This window comes from Melampsora larici-populina, assembly GCF_000204055.1.
Source record: "Melampsora larici-populina 98AG31 unplaced genomic scaffold MELLAscaffold_14, whole genome shotgun sequence".
Lineage (NCBI taxonomy): Eukaryota > Fungi > Basidiomycota > Pucciniomycetes > Pucciniales > Melampsoraceae > Melampsora > Melampsora laricis-populina.
In genome coordinates, this window is record NW_006768778.1 from 728507 (window position 1) to 743810 (window position 15304).

General features: G+C 38.3%; 5 protein-coding genes across 5 annotated transcripts; 2 read left to right on the plus strand and 3 right to left on the minus strand.

Annotated features, from left to right (window-relative positions):
* Window positions 1-230: 230 nt before the first annotated feature.
* Window positions 231-2235, minus strand: MELLADRAFT_71633 (uncharacterized protein; the record flags this gene model as incomplete). The annotated part of the gene is made up of 6 exons (XM_007409053.1): window positions 231-753; window positions 858-970; window positions 1055-1849; window positions 1915-1926; window positions 2030-2134; window positions 2207-2235. The coding sequence occupies 5 exons, from the start codon at window positions 2103-2105 to the stop codon at window positions 667-669; spliced, it is 1083 nt and encodes a 360-aa protein (XP_007409115.1).
* Window positions 2236-3796: 1561 nt separating this feature from the next.
* MELLADRAFT_85457 (uncharacterized protein) lies at window positions 3797-7128 on the plus strand (the record flags this gene model as incomplete). The annotated part of the gene is made up of 6 exons (XM_007408880.1): window positions 3797-4217; window positions 4326-4542; window positions 4616-4750; window positions 4835-4930; window positions 4998-5075; window positions 5148-7128. The coding sequence occupies 6 exons, from the start codon at window positions 3797-3799 to the stop codon at window positions 7126-7128; spliced, it is 2928 nt and encodes a 975-aa protein (XP_007408942.1).
* Window positions 7129-7680: 552 nt separating this feature from the next.
* On the minus strand, window positions 7681-9928 carry MELLADRAFT_105603 (uncharacterized protein; the record flags this gene model as incomplete). The annotated part of the gene is made up of 12 exons (XM_007409052.1): window positions 7681-7689; window positions 7768-7964; window positions 8035-8232; window positions 8323-8555; window positions 8641-8726; window positions 8835-8956; window positions 9102-9149; window positions 9236-9307; window positions 9384-9428; window positions 9506-9664; window positions 9739-9781; window positions 9872-9928. 12 exons carry the CDS (start codon window positions 9926-9928, stop codon window positions 7681-7683), a joined length of 1269 nt encoding a protein of 422 aa, XP_007409114.1.
* A 417-nt stretch (window positions 9929-10345) lies between these two features.
* Window positions 10346-11858, plus strand: MELLADRAFT_62380 (uncharacterized protein; the record flags this gene model as incomplete). Its single annotated transcript, XM_007408881.1, has 4 exons — window positions 10346-10396; window positions 10517-10763; window positions 10868-11111; window positions 11192-11858. The coding sequence occupies 4 exons, from the start codon at window positions 10346-10348 to the stop codon at window positions 11856-11858; spliced, it is 1209 nt and encodes a 402-aa protein (XP_007408943.1).
* Window positions 11859-12246: 388 nt separating this feature from the next.
* On the minus strand, window positions 12247-14638 carry MELLADRAFT_105605 (uncharacterized protein; the record flags this gene model as incomplete). Its single annotated transcript, XM_007409051.1, has 3 exons — window positions 12247-12449; window positions 12579-13787; window positions 13963-14638. The coding sequence occupies 3 exons, from the start codon at window positions 14636-14638 to the stop codon at window positions 12247-12249; spliced, it is 2088 nt and encodes a 695-aa protein (XP_007409113.1).
* Between the last annotated feature and the right edge of the window lie 666 nt (window positions 14639-15304).

The window sequence follows — 15304 nt, forward strand, 5'->3', positions numbered from 1 at the left end:
AAATATACTTCTGATGTAGTGATAAGGATCTCTCACAACATTTGTTCTTTTGACCCAGATGATGATATAGATGCACATAAAATTCATAGAAGTCCACAATGTCTTGAAACTGACTTTGTAGCTTGAGTGAAGTGACATTGATCACATAGTCAAGAGCCTCATTTTCAATCTGAATTAAGTTTTGAATTATTTGGCTTGGTTGTTCACGTGCTGTGCTTTTGAACGAATCTGAGAGGATATTAGAGTGGGACAAACCCCGGATATTTGAGTTGAAAACGTCTCGGACACAAAGAGAAACTACTACGTATGATCTTGGCGCATTGAACATTGAAACAAACGTACGACTTATCAGAACCCTATTCAAAGATCAAAACCCTTACATCAAAAACCAGACAGAAGCTTTGTAAAACACAATTTATTGGCCATATAGGGAAGAAAAAGAAAATAGTCAAGGCCTATGATAATGAAAGTGAGATTTTCCTATAGCGACTTCGTAAAGCTTCCTGATATGACAATTCAAAGCCGTGCGCATTCTGCCAGCTGGTAGTCTCAATGAAGTAGTATCCACATCAAGAAGAGACTACAAGAAAATGGATCAGACAAAAACAAAACTAGTCGTGAGTGGGTATGGAGCGACTGAGCCCCCCGGTAGCTGTGAAAAAAAATTCAGGAATCCTCATCATAAAGAGATTTGAGAGCGTGCTCCTCTTGTATCGGGGATGGTGTAGGCGAAAAGACCATGACGCATGATATCTGGTAAGTCACAGTTGCGTCGATCATGAGAGACCACCATCAGACATAGGTGGAGTGAATTTTTACACATGAGGTGCAACAAGATTATGCACAAAACTACTAACCACACCCAAAGAGATACCCAATCCGCAATTCCAGATGACGTTGTGCCATACGATCATGATCACTTGCAGATCCAAGAGTCGAGTACGAAGAGGGACATTGAGAGCATTGGTGACTAAACATAGTGTTGGGTATGAGGCAAAATGATCTCAGATTATTACGCATTTTTGGTGCTTGGGTGAAAGTGAACCGAACTTGCCCGTAATGATGATGAGTGACAGATACGCTGATGCAGTCACGATGACCAAGATCGCTTGACATAGAGCGTTAGAAGCATAACGCCGTAGGGAAGCATGCTTTTCTTTCAGTATCAGCTCATCGACCTTTTCCCAATCCTCTCGGCGGTCTTCAAACAGACGGGATTGCCATAACGACTCAGTCACTTCGGAGTGCCATACCGACCCTTGGTGACAACGATATATTTGGTCAGTCAATTCTTCGAATGCAGGGGTTTCCTGGCGAATGTTTTGGTTGATTGCAGCTGACAATAAGCGTCTACGTGAGGCGCATTCTCGAAGCGTTCTGACTTGTGACCAAAGTGCGTCCATGATCCGCCAGGTCGCTGAGGAAAAGGCGCACAATAATGTTACTAGAAAAATCATCAAGCCGAAAGACATATACCGCGCATTAAGCAAAATGTCCTCGCCAAGGGCTTGAACAGTGCCTAGTCGCCGAATCATATCGGATTGAAGAAGATTTGTAAGATTTGTGACTTCAGAAGAGTTTTCCGATCCTGGTAAGCTGTGTAATGATGTTAAAATTTCATGCTTCCGAACACACACCACCCAGACACGATGGATATTATGAACATTCTTGGCGTTGATTATCGTGAAAGGCAAGATGTAGATAAACGGGATGATGTACATCGCAATATTACCGACATTGAAGAGTTTCGGTCCCAACGATCTGCGATAGTTAAAATTTGTCGACGTGGGTTGCCGCCGGAGATCCAATTGAAAAGCTGCTGGGGGCGCCGCGTAGCAGAAAGACCAGGCTTTTCCCGCGCGAGAAAGCCAAACATTAGATTGTGATGAGGACTATCGAGACAAAAACCCTTACTTCTTGACCAACCTGGCCGAACAAATAATGCTCAATCAATAACTGCTCATCACTAATACACTTTGACGCTGTCCAAAATGTTGTTTGTCAAATCAACAGATGCTGCAAGACTCACCAAAACAGAGCAAGACAGGATGTGTGAAATACTGCAGGACCAAGGTATGCCACCTAGGAAAAGATGAGAAATCCATTTGCTTGCATACGAGGACTGCGAGATTGACTAGAAGTGGGAAACATGTGGAAAGCGGAATTGTTACATCGTATTCACATCAGAATTGACTTCGAAGCTGACCAGCCGTGAAAATACATCCCCAAATCGGGATGACCAAATGGCTGTTTAGATACATGTATCCGCCGCGGTCTACCCTGACGAGCCATCGAGTGTCTCTATCACAGAGCCGTTTTAGACCGCTTATTGTGTATAATAGCCCGATCAGGGGGCACAGCACGGTCGATGCCTTGAGGACTGAGCGCTGGAGAGAGGATGGGTGTGGATATATCTGCTTGCGTGCCAGTTTGTACAAAACCTCCCATGACGGAGAAGTAGCCGTTGGCTCGATACTCATCGGGATATGTAGCCTTTCCCCTCGAAGTTTGAGTGTGTGTGGTTGTATATGATAAGTACGAAAGGAAAGGAAATTTGATGGGTTAAATCGAGTGACCAAAGGATGCACATCTCGCAAAACTACGAACGCATCAACTTCATCAACCGTTGTGAGATATTGACAAGCTCCGGCGGGCTCCAGCCGTTCAAATGAACTCGAATTTAAGCAAGGTAAAGAGCAAGAGAGAGCAATTCAGCCCACAATCCATTGTACTGAAGTCTACCGCTACTTCATGAAATGTGTCAAACATTTCCATCAGCTTCCATCAGGAATGGAAGTTGCCAAGACTTTGGGCCCTGGGGCCTCCGGAAGAGCTGCGGCCAAAAGCCGCTATATGATCCGGGCTGGGCATATCGGCGGAAACCGGTGTCCAGGTAAAGTCAACAGAGTCCCACCATGACTCGGATCTTGCAAAAACCCACAAAGTCTTCACAAAGCCCTGAACAATCACTTACTCATAAGCCCCTCTGCGTGGTCGCGGGCGCGCGGAGAGGGCTTTGTTAAGCCAAGTCTCTCCCCGAAGCCTCACGAGGGGGAGTGAATTTGTTATGTGATTTGATGGCATGCTATAGGGCAGTGGACTCCTGCGAGACTAATTTAACAGCCGCAATTTGGGCGGAGAGGAACTCAACAGACCTCAATCACAAGCACAGCGACTTTGTGATCTAGCCAATTGAGCGGCGGGTGCACCGTGCCACCATTTCATGTTCTGAGCTTACTGGGGATTTCAAATGTTTTCAATGGTATGGAAAAGGGTACATATGTAGTGAACGAGAACAAAAGTAAGTCGAGAAAACAGAGTTAAGATTCCACAATGACAGAGAATTCGAGTATCGTTGGAATCCGGCGAAAGTGGGCGAACAGGCGAATGGGAGAAAGCATCCCACAGACGTACGATGGACAAGAGAGGAGGGTGGAGGAGGGTGGAGGACAAACCTCAAAACCCAAAACACAAACCTGTATCGCCCTGTATGTTTGGTGAAAATTGGTGCGACTTTTGATATCAAAGAAGGTGGTAAGTTTCTTGAGCATATAGATATCATCAAGAATTTTTGGCTACAGAGAAGTATTATAATCTCAGAGCATGTATCAAAGGTCCTTTACTTTTAGTGATGTGGTGTAAGATGAAATTTTCCGGAAAGTTTCAACATTTCCTGATTCATTTATTGTGAAACTGTCTTCAAAATTTTAACTGTTTGATTACTGGAGGTCATTTGTTCTAGAGCCCTTGTCCTCTTCTACCTTTATCTTTGTCTATCTCCTGCAATATCTACACTATGCAGACCTGGAGACCAGAGATTGGATTTCTTCATGCTTTAGCATGTATGATTTGCTTCATTCCCATTGGTGGATTCCTCATCAATTCTGAAGGTGTTATAGAATTAAAATTCATTGAAAAATCTGACCAAAACTCTGGAGCTTTGTTGCCGCAAGACGCGAGAAATTCATTGACAAATGTGATCCGTCCTGGAAGAACAGACATAAACCGAAGAAACAAAAAGATTGTGAAGGATGTTTTGAAAAATGACAAAGATTTCAAAGAAGGATTGCCTTCTGTTGATGGACAATTGAGTCCAGGAGGTTCAAATTCAAACAACATGCTATCGGCCTATGCACCAGAATTTGGTCCACAGAAAATATCCAATCCAAGAAGTGTTCCTCAAACTGATCAACGGAGTGGATCAAATCATCCACATGGTATGATATTTTCTCCTCGAGACTTAAAAAGAGCCTATTCCGAACCTCTAGTCAGCACTAAGTCCTTCTTACCTGCTCAATGATATTCCCCAAATATATGCTTCCAAGATCTGGCCTCTGGAGTGAAAAGTAATTCTGGTGATCGGTCTAGACCTGTGCAGAGGATAGCAATGGCTGGTGTGATGGTTCCTGTTTTCACACCATCGGTTTTGGAATTGCAACCCCTAATTCCAGTCCAACATATTGGTCAACAATACCATAACATCATGGAAATGCAACCGGAAGTTTTATTGCAGCACATCGATAAACAGAACAAACATATTAGGTGAGTATCAATTCCGACTGACAATAGCTTTAAATGACCAAACATACCGCTTTTTACATACAAAATTCTCAAGCAGCGGACAAAAGGAACCCTCCAGACAAAGTTACAATCATAGAAAGTCGAGGCTTTCCAATATGAGTAGTTGTGATGCTGAAAGTGATGTATCCCTAAAGCATCAGACAACAGATGCAATGGCCGGACGCTTTGAGTAAATGTTTCTTAAGCAACAAACTAGTTTTAAAATTATTGTGACACTAAACTCCTTTGTTTTCGAATTTCAAACGAAATTCAGGCATGACAAGCAGGCAATGAATTTGGAAACGCTTCCAATGACGAAAGATGTGCGAATTCAACAGAGACATCAAAGCTCCGTGGTAGAAAACATGAGGTGACCACTTTGACATTTCTAGAACAAAAAACCCTACGATACTTATTCCAGAATGTTTGGCTGGTAGTACAAGGGATGGAAAATCAAAGAAAGACAGCATAAGCCACTTTGAACCCACTTCAATTGGTTTAGAGGAAAGAACGCAGTGAGTGATTCCTTTGCAACATTTTGTTGAGATCAAGGATAGAATATAGACTTCTTTTTGAAAACTTTATAGGAAAGACCAATCTCCTACCCAGTTTGTCAAGTTTACGGGGAGCTCGAATATCAAGAATAAAGACTTTCATCGCCTACAGAAGAGCTTGAAGCCAGTAAATGTGAGGATAGAAACACTCGAAGAAAAAGAGCACCATCTGGGTTTGTCAGAACCAACACCATTGCCACCCGTCAAAACTAGGATCGAATCACATCTTGGCTCAGGAAAGATTCCAAAGATACCCTGGAATGAAATTTTGGATCCGTTGAAATCTAACTCGAGAACTGAGAATCAACCGTTGATGGAGGCACCAGAAGAAGCCCCCAGAGGTAATCACCATGAGTATCAATCAAGTGACAATGTAGGGTTCAACATACCAGAGACAGAAATTCGAGGGAAGACGTCAAAGGGTAGAGACGATTGGATCATACCCAAAAAGACTGTCAAGAGCAATCAAATCAGTAAAATAAATCTATCCCAAGGTTCCGACATCAGTGAACTTCCAAAGCTTCAACACGAATCTTCGTCAGATCCCCTTAAGCCACTACAACCTTTCAAAGAATTATCAGCAAAGCTACAAAAGTCAAGTAAAAAACATAAGAAAAAGAACAAAGCAAATTCAAATTCAAATGTCAGTAGAGTGGTTGACGAAAATTGGGACACAGAATTATTGAAAGCCTTGAAAGAAACATCTGTTGCGGATGAAAAGATCGAAACAGAGCATGAAAAGCTTATCAAGAATGTTCAAAAGAGACTTCAAAATATATTTATCTCTCAAGCTCACCGCAAGAGTGATGTTCCGTCTTCAAGTAGCCATCCTTGGTACCACACTCTGATAGAAGAGTTTGTTTGCCTAGATAATCATACACCTCTCTTGGAGCTCAAGTTAAAGTCTGAAACATATAAACGCTTTCGCCGTGCTGAGAAAGAATCTCCAATGATATATAATACAAGTTTCTGGCTGAACCTGATTGACGAGGTATTGCTGGATACATATACTTGGATTGAACCTTCTGAATTGCTTCGTCGTAAAAAGGCGTTCCTTGTGCAATACCTTTTGAGAAGGGATAGCGAGATATTCAAAGAACAGAAACACACATGGAGTCAGGAAGGAAGAGAATTTGCCACTTTACTACGTTTTGAAGACCCATTCGAGATGTTCCTTGACAGTACTCAGGAGGAGATCAAGGTTCTTGAACAAACTCTCGAGGTGATGAAAGGTTCAGATATAAATGAACTTTCCAGTTATCCGTTCATAGATTCCATCAATATTAGAAGTATCATGATCAGTCTGAGGAGCCATGAGTTGGAGAAACAAAGCCCTTGTCGATTCTTCGGGAAAGAATTTTTAGAGAAAGCTTGCCAGCAAGGGCTTTACATACCTAGGTTTCGCCAATTTGAGACTGCCTTAGAACTTTCTGTACCAGAAGTCACGTGGAAAGGACTTCACGAGGATGAATTGGACGCCAAATATTCACAGGTGTTGTATGTTTTGGCTGGAATGCCTACCAAATCGCCGAGCTCACCTGAAGACACTGAAAAATACCTTTACTCACAAGCCGAAGTTAGTTGGATAAATTCACATCTTCAACAATTAATCAATAGTGATCCTGAAGTGCTAAAACACGTCACCAATCGTTTCAAGTTATTACTCACGGCTTTGAAAGGAAAAAAGACCAGACCATCACATAAAGTATTGCCAGACTTGAAGGCTTCATTGAATTTGAAACCAGAATCAAACGTAGAACTCATTTCACGCGATGAAGCTTTGGCAGCCACCTTTGTAGGTCTCACGTTGGCCAATATATCCCGATTCAAAACTTGGTTAACAATCTCACAGAATGAAGTTCAAGGTAACCGTAGGCGATTTATCCATTGGCCTGAGGCGCTACAGGAAACAGAGGAAGTAGTAGAAGCCTTGAAAAGGTATTACGAGCTTCTAGGCATCAAATTATTATTAAAAAAAGAAGTTTCTTTGATGTCCATCAAGAATAAAAAATGAGGGGATCCGATTTTTTTCTGTGATTTCTATTTCATTCTCTTTGACTCCCTTTGCCCAAGGTTGTGCATTTGACAACAGTAAAATATATAATTTTGTACCTCCTTGGTCATCCAAGTTTGGCATCATTCTGAAAATTTAAAGAGATTTCTGTCTAGATATGTTTTGTTCTCCATTTTTCTAGAGTCAGGTGGATTTTTCAACTTTAGAAATTAGTCAAATACGATTCTATCTACAGCAAACTGCTGCATAGAATTTTCCTTGTTTAACAAAAATGAGAGAGCCTCACTCAAGACGTGTATGTGCTTGGCACACAATACTATTTTTAAATTTCATTTCTATTTCTATATCTCTTTTCCTTTCTTAAATTTATTTTTTTTAAATTTATTTTCTTTTCACATAGTTAGCATTCATTTAAAGAGATATATGATATATATAAGATTCCATTTTGATTTCATTTGATTTTCTTTAAAATAAACACATTCATTTTCTCTTTCTCTATACCCAATGAAAACCCCATGCACTCAATTTGCCCTTGATCATTCTTTTTTACCTCTACAAAAACTACAAAAGAAAATCCTCGAAAAAATCAATCATCATATTCTAAAAAAAGGAAAGAGATAGAATAGAAAACCGACTTACTTTTCCAGTCCTAGAATGAGATTCGAATCCACCATCTGAACTTTGTAATTTGATTCGATTTCTAGCACCATAAACTGCACTATCAATCAACCCAGCCACCGTTAAGACTCCCCCAATAATTGCACAAGTAGAAGTAGCAAAATGTGCAAAAGATTGTCTATATTCTTTATGAATCACTTGCATGGGTGAGATTTCATCTATTGAATCCAAACCAGAACTCAGTTTATCTTGTCTATCTCTTAAGAGAAAAATAGAAAGGGAACCAACAATTAAAGAATAAACCAGGTACACCTGCATAACCATGACTGGTTTGATGACCTAATTCATCTGTTCCACCTCGACTTGATTTAGTTAAATCTCTTTCATATTGTGTAACTGAATATTGATGAGTTTTGACTACTCTTTGATCTAAAAGATGAAATTCAGTTCCAACCACTTTTAAAAAGTATTGGAACATATAATTACCTAAAACCACAAACATCAGTTATTTTTCTACGATATGATTGATTGACAAATCGAGTTTTTTTTCGGTAAGAGAAAAATGAGATACTCAACTCTCTTCGGTATGTGCTTTGATTCCATCTAATGGATTTACAATACCTAAACTAGTTTTAATTCGACGAGTTTCATCATCATCTGGACTTTGATGTTCAGCAAGAAAAGCAAATTTATGAATGATATGACCGAAATCATGTGAATTGCCTGTTTGCAAATAAGGTACTAAATCGTGTACATGCATTGCGTTGGTTTGAAATGATCGACCAGGTGACATATGAAAGTTTCCAATTCTGATCAATTCAAGCAAAGATAAAAAAAATCAAGTTAGATTTGAGTTCCAAGTCCTGACTTTTAAGAAGGAAATCTAGAACGCACACTTTGTTGACTTTGACTTGTCCATTCATATTACAACCTTCTTTTTCTTGCTCTTTAATTTTATCTGACCAATGTTCTTGTACGCACTTGCTTATTTGAAAAACAAATGACAATGAACAAGATTATAGATGAGTAAAATACCTCGATTGAAAATGACATTTTTGTTTTTTGGTGGAAAAATTAATTCATTTTACCTGTTCAATTCCATCTGGATTACTAAAACTCCAGCCACGTCTGACATAGCTTTCCCTGACTTCTTCACATGTATTACAACATCCTGATTCAGGTGGTGTACCACCATAACAAGAACCACAATCTACCAACCAACCAAATCAGAGACATTCAAAAGTGAGAATTCAAAATATCGTTTTTCGAGTGCGCGTAATGGTCAGGAATAAAGGGAAAGGAGGTTTTTGAATGTTGTTAGATTAGAGCATTGAATTGATCGAGGTTTGACTTACAACCTGGAGCTCGAGTTGCAGCAATTGTATCAAGTTCTCCTTTAAGACCTGCGTAAAGATCGCGTGAAATTGAAAACAGCAATTAGTTTGATTTGTTGGTTTAAAGAATTCAAAGTCTGATGATACTAACTAACCTTTACTAACGCTAGCACTGACTAAAGTACCATCAGGGTTAAGTCTTGTTTTCGTCATATCATGATTAACATCTACAAAGTAAATCAGAAATCACTTTTATCAATAGAAGAGATATGGAGAGAATGATGAGTTGAGATTTGAAAGTACCGTTTTGGTGTTCACCACTAATATCCATCAAATCCACACTAAGTACTGCAAGCAGAACAAACAAAGCACAATATTAGGTGAATGAAGATTTGATAACTTTCGGATCAAGAACCATGACTTACGATAACAAGGTACTCTAGGAAATGTAATATTCATATCTACAATTAATTTTTCACCTCTAGATTTATCTACTACTATTGAAGGATTTAAATGTAATGTTCTATAATCTACAAATTCAACTAAAACTAAAGTCACAATTAAAATTGCTGATGCTAAAGTAACTATAGAACCAAAAGAATTAACATTAATGATCGATCTCCATGTGAGCTTTTTCAGTTGGATTGAGATTACTTACGAAATCCACCGAAACCAGTTCGTATCTTTACATCTTCCATAGTCTATTTATATCCAAAAGTAAATAGTATTAGAATCCAATAAGTTTGGTTAGTAAAGATCCAGTTTTTTGGGGATCAAAGAGAAAGATTCACTTTTCCAAACCCATCTAGACCTTTAAAATAACCACCATATTGACCGTTTCTGCCCATGGTTGAATTTTAAAATTTGATCGAGTTGTTTCTTTTACGTATTTACTAGGATTGAGTTATGATCGAAAGAAGATGTATCTTTACTGTATTTGTTCTTGAGGTTTCGTTTGATTTTTGAGAGTGAAAGTTGATCGGGGGATGATATGATATATGTTTGATCGCTTCCGAACAACAGCTTGTGACTTTGATGAGTTGGTTGATACTAGATAGGGATGCTGAGCTGCTGATCGCTGTCCTTAATTTTGGTTTAGTGGTGGTTGGTTTTCAAAAGAAAGTGAGTTTTGTAACTGTATCTTCCACGTTCAAGCTTACCAAACTGCATTTTACTGATTTCTCTGAAACTGCTTCTCCAACGCAATTATCGATTATCCCAATCAACTTTCTACCAACTTCTCAAACAAAACTATCATCATCATCATGAATCTCGAAGCACTCGCTCAAGCTGCATCAAGATACAATAGATCAAAGGTAAACTAAACTTTACCTCTTTTATATCGCTCACTGAAGAAGATATCAAGTCTCAAAGAAAACATAAAAGGATACTTTTTACCTCTATGCTTTTTTCCGTTCTATCTCAATCCAATCTAGCGTTCACAATCTCAATCTTCTTCATCTTCTGGATATGGTAGTATCATAAGCTCGTCAGAAAAAGAGGTTGAGGAGGAAAAAGTGGAAGAAGAAGAAGAATCAACAAGTTCAAAATCTAAGGGTAAAACGAAACAAACTAAGCAAAATGAAGGAGAATATAAAAAGTTAGATATGAATAATAAAGGAATGTTATTGTTATTGAAAATGGGATGGACTCAAGGTAGTGGATTAGGTATGATGAACGATGGTAAGTACAACCCCCCAAAAAACAAAATATCAACCCACCCACCAAAAAATCACAAGATACAACATAATATCAATGTTTACGAATTTCTTTTTTGGGTTATTTAGGTCGAAAAGATCCAATACCAACACCAGCACAAACTCCACTACTTGGATTAGGCAAATCAACACAAGATCAATATATGTTATCAAATGCCATCAATAAACCAAAAGAATTAGAATCAATCGTAATATCAAAAGAAAGTCAAGAAGACAAAATCAAAAGAGAAGAAAAAGTGAAAGTTTTAATTGAAAGAGAAGAAGAAAGAGAAGATAGATTAAAAAGTTTTTATTGTTCGATTTGTGATAAAGGGTATGTGAAAGTTTTTTTTGAATTTGATAACACCGAGGTTTTGTTTTTGATGTTGAGTTGATTTATGTTTTTTTGGTTAGGTATACGAATATAAGTCAATTTGAAGAACATGAAAGATCTTATGCACATCATCATGCACGTAGAGCATTAGAAGCTAAACAAGCTAAAAAATCAGGAAATGAATCGATTGAAAGTAGAAGAGAAAAAGAAAGAAAAAGGGAAGAAAAAGAATTGAAAAGGATGGCAAAAGCTGTGGGTATAAATGTAACAGTTGAACCTTCATCGAATCCGAAACCGATTCAAGAAACTCAAGCAGGGGTGAAAACTCAGTCGGGGATCAATAAAGGGGGCTTTAAATCGATGGGATTTAAACCGGTCTCTTCTAGTTCTGTTGAAGTACAACCTCAAAAGAAAATGGGATTTAAACCGATTGGATCATCATCATCGATTTCTTCAAATGCGAATCCGACTTCATCATTAATATCAACACCAGCACCTACATTTGTCATCAGTTCAACTAAATCTACAGGTTTTCAATCAACCATTGAAGTTAAAAATTCCGAAGTAGAGTTATCAACAACAACAATAGAAAACAAACCGAATCCAGGATCTAAATTTGCTCAAATTGCAGCTAGATTGGCTGCTAAAAGATTAGAAAATGGGAATGGAAAGAGTCAATTAGATACGAAGAAAAAAGTTGATTCTTGTAATGAATTGGAAAGGATGTTGGAAGATGGGACGATTTGAAAGATCGATAATTCGAATTTATTTGATGCATCTCTTTTCAGGTTTATCGTTGACGTGATTTTGTATGAGGTTTCAAGCTATTGGATGTGGACATATGATAGGTTCATTGCAGCAATTATGATTGTATGTAAGTGAATGATTTGTTTTGTAATTACTGAACTCCATGATCATCATCACCCTAAGTGAGATATTGCAAAGAGCTTTCAGTTTAATCCCCAGAACATGTGCTCATCTTGATCAAATGGTGTGAATATGTCCCTTCTACATATGGGACATTGGACATCTAGACCTTCAGATGCCAAGACCAGACCCTAATTTTTTATTTCAAATATCAACCCAAAAGGATATCAACCATTGGAGAAACAAAGTCAATATCAGCAATTTATCATCATAGTTGTTTATTGTGAGTGAATCCACAGATCCAGTGACTTACATTTATACATTGTTCATGAAACAGATGAGGTCTGTAACATCCTAATTTGACAACTCTTTGACCCTCCAAATATCCTCCTAGACAAATTTGACATTTTTCAGGTGTTTCTTTTTGATTGGCAAGTGGAACACTTGATATGAATTCATATTGACCAGCCCCTTTTTTGACAATCATAGTAGGAAAGACTTAGTCAGCCATCTGGTAAAGATCCTCATCATCTGTGATTTAATGGTCTTTACAATCTGTCTGAAGCTTGTGTGGTTCATCAAAGAAGGACAAGTACTCACCATTTCTTGGGACTTGAAGATCCAGATATGTTTGAAGTCCTTCAATATAGACACTTGCTTTGTACATCATTTCAATGAAAAAGTCTTGATCTTCATGATACTTTTGCCCTTTTCTGACATCTAAACCATATAGTTCTCCTTTGTTTGATGCAAGTGCAGTGTCTTGGATATTCAATATATGTAAACAATGTTTAACATAAGATAATTCTACTGAGTGCCAACCTATAAATGGCAAGAGAAGGCCCATGATGTAAGGGTCCTTATCTTCTTTCTCAAAGTATCTTTGAAGATGAGGTTGTAATTCAGCTTGAGACTTGAATTTCCGATAAACTTTTCTAAATGGTCCATTGCTTGATAACCTTGTTTTGATAAGTGGTACGGTGGTTGAATGAAATTTCTTGAGGTATTTCAATATATGATATAAACATTGGACTTCTTCATGTGGGGCATTTTCAAGAACTATATGATCCATACATTGTGATGCCAGCAACTTGGCTATCTTAGGCTTGTATAAAGAGCTTGTTTTAAGTAATGTGTTGTGTATATTCAGAATGGCAGTTGTTTGAAGGCTTCTTCCAGCCTCGTGAAGATAGTTTCTGATGTTCATAATTAGCTGGACTCGCTCCAGAGGTTCTGTGATTTTAAACGGCTCGGAATTTGGGTGCAACGTCTCCAGATATTGCAATATATCATACAAACATTCTACATCCTCATCCGGTTTTTTGATGTTCATGTGTTGCAAACTTTCCAATACCAATGACCTGACAATCAATGCATCATCCATGGACTTTGTATGAAGTAACTTATTGTATTTCGTCTTAATTGCATGTGTTTGAGGGTTTCTGTCAAAATCCTGAAGGTAAGTTCTGATCTTTGTAATTAGCTTGAATCGCCTCGAACCTTCAGTGATGCCAAATTGCTTGGCAGCCGGATAAAACAACTCTAGATGTTCCATTATCCGGGAGTAACATTCAATTTCTCCATCTGGTGTATTTTCAAGAAACGTGTGATGAACAGATTGTGAAGCCAATGACTTGATAATCCCTGCTTTGGTCAAGGACCTATTTTGAAGTAATTGGTCATGTATTTTTATCAATCCGGGCGTTTGAAGGTTTCCTTCAGTGTTCAAAAGGTAATTTTTGATGGTCACAATCAGCTCAACTCGCTTGAGAGCTTCAGTAACAGCTGAAATCATTTCCGTCCTATCAGCTACTCGCAAATGGGTCACACAAGATGCAATAGATTTATAGTAAGATTTTCACCTTCATCTACAGGGAAAATTTGTATTTTCCCGTTTACCACGTCCTTCACCCTAGGTTTGTAGTCAAATTCTGAAGATGAAATCAATACTCATATTCCCGAACATGAATCAATTTCAACATACCTTTCAACAAAAAGAGCTCCAAACCTCCGCGGCAGACACCACCTGTATTTGGATCTTCTCTAATTGGGTTCACCTTTCCTATCGGTAACAAGAATTGAAGGTTTCTAAGCACACTCAGAGACCAAAGTCTTTCATACAATTCCAAATCTTCTTGTTGTAAAAATTCCAGTAGATCGACCATAATCTTTTCAAGTTGTTCATTAGTCACAATTCGAACTCCCATAACATTGTTCAAACGCATCAATCCTGGAAGCATGAACTTCATTCTTGAAAGATATCTTTCAAAACTAGTGCAAAGTTCTCCAATCGCACGTGTTCCTACCCAGGGAGATCGTAAACTAGTGACCATGTCGCCAAGTATTGAAAGCAAAGGTCTTGGATTGGTTTCATATTTAAATTCTTCATCCAATGTCACAAAGTTTTCCAATGCCTTGATCCTTTCTTGCATGTCGTTTTTAGGTTCCTTATTCCCTTCTAAATGAACTGTTTCTTCAGGTATCCTTACGTCGTCAAAACTCATTTCCATTGGAGGTGGGGGTGTCGGAAGAGTTGAGCGGTGTGATTGATGTTCTTGTCCTACACGATCTAGTACCAAACCATCTAAATTGTGCTCTTCAATTATTCCTTCAATCGGTCTCTCTGATGGAGTAAACGTGCAAATACTGAATGAGATCATTAAGTAGCACCCCCATGATAACATTATTTTGTTCATACTGATTTGATGAGTGATCAAGAGAAAGGGTTGCTGAACAAAGTCTTAAATGAAGAATAAAGGAGTGTTGAGATGTCTAATTGGGTGTTTATGAAGACGGTGAAATTCAATGACAAGAATTATCTCCACGTAATGACTTTGAGGTTTGAAACTCTCTCTTCGGCTTCGCACTTTACATTTGATTCTGTAACCTGGAACCCGCAGTTTAGACTTCCTTCCGCAAGCTTAAGAAAGGTACATATGTTTTTGTCTATGGGCGCAAGCTGATGAACCTGAGTGCAAGTTCAACACTGAGAGTCTGAGAGCACATGTACTGCTGATTTTGCAAACTATAGTTCTTAGACATTTTCCACTCTTGTTGTAAGCATACATCTGGCTGGAAATATCGTCAAGTACTTACGGAAGTCACTCAACACTGACATAAACAACACTAGGCTGTACATTTTTGTATAAATTATCATGTCCAAAAACCCAACAACACCCTACGAGGTGGCTAGCGGTACATAATATGAAACAACAATATAAAAAATGCGTAAAAAGAAATAAAAAGATAACACAGTTTTAAATAACTATTGTATGCTATACATTTTTTTAGTTAAAAGAATAAAAGATACATAAAATTGTTTTGCT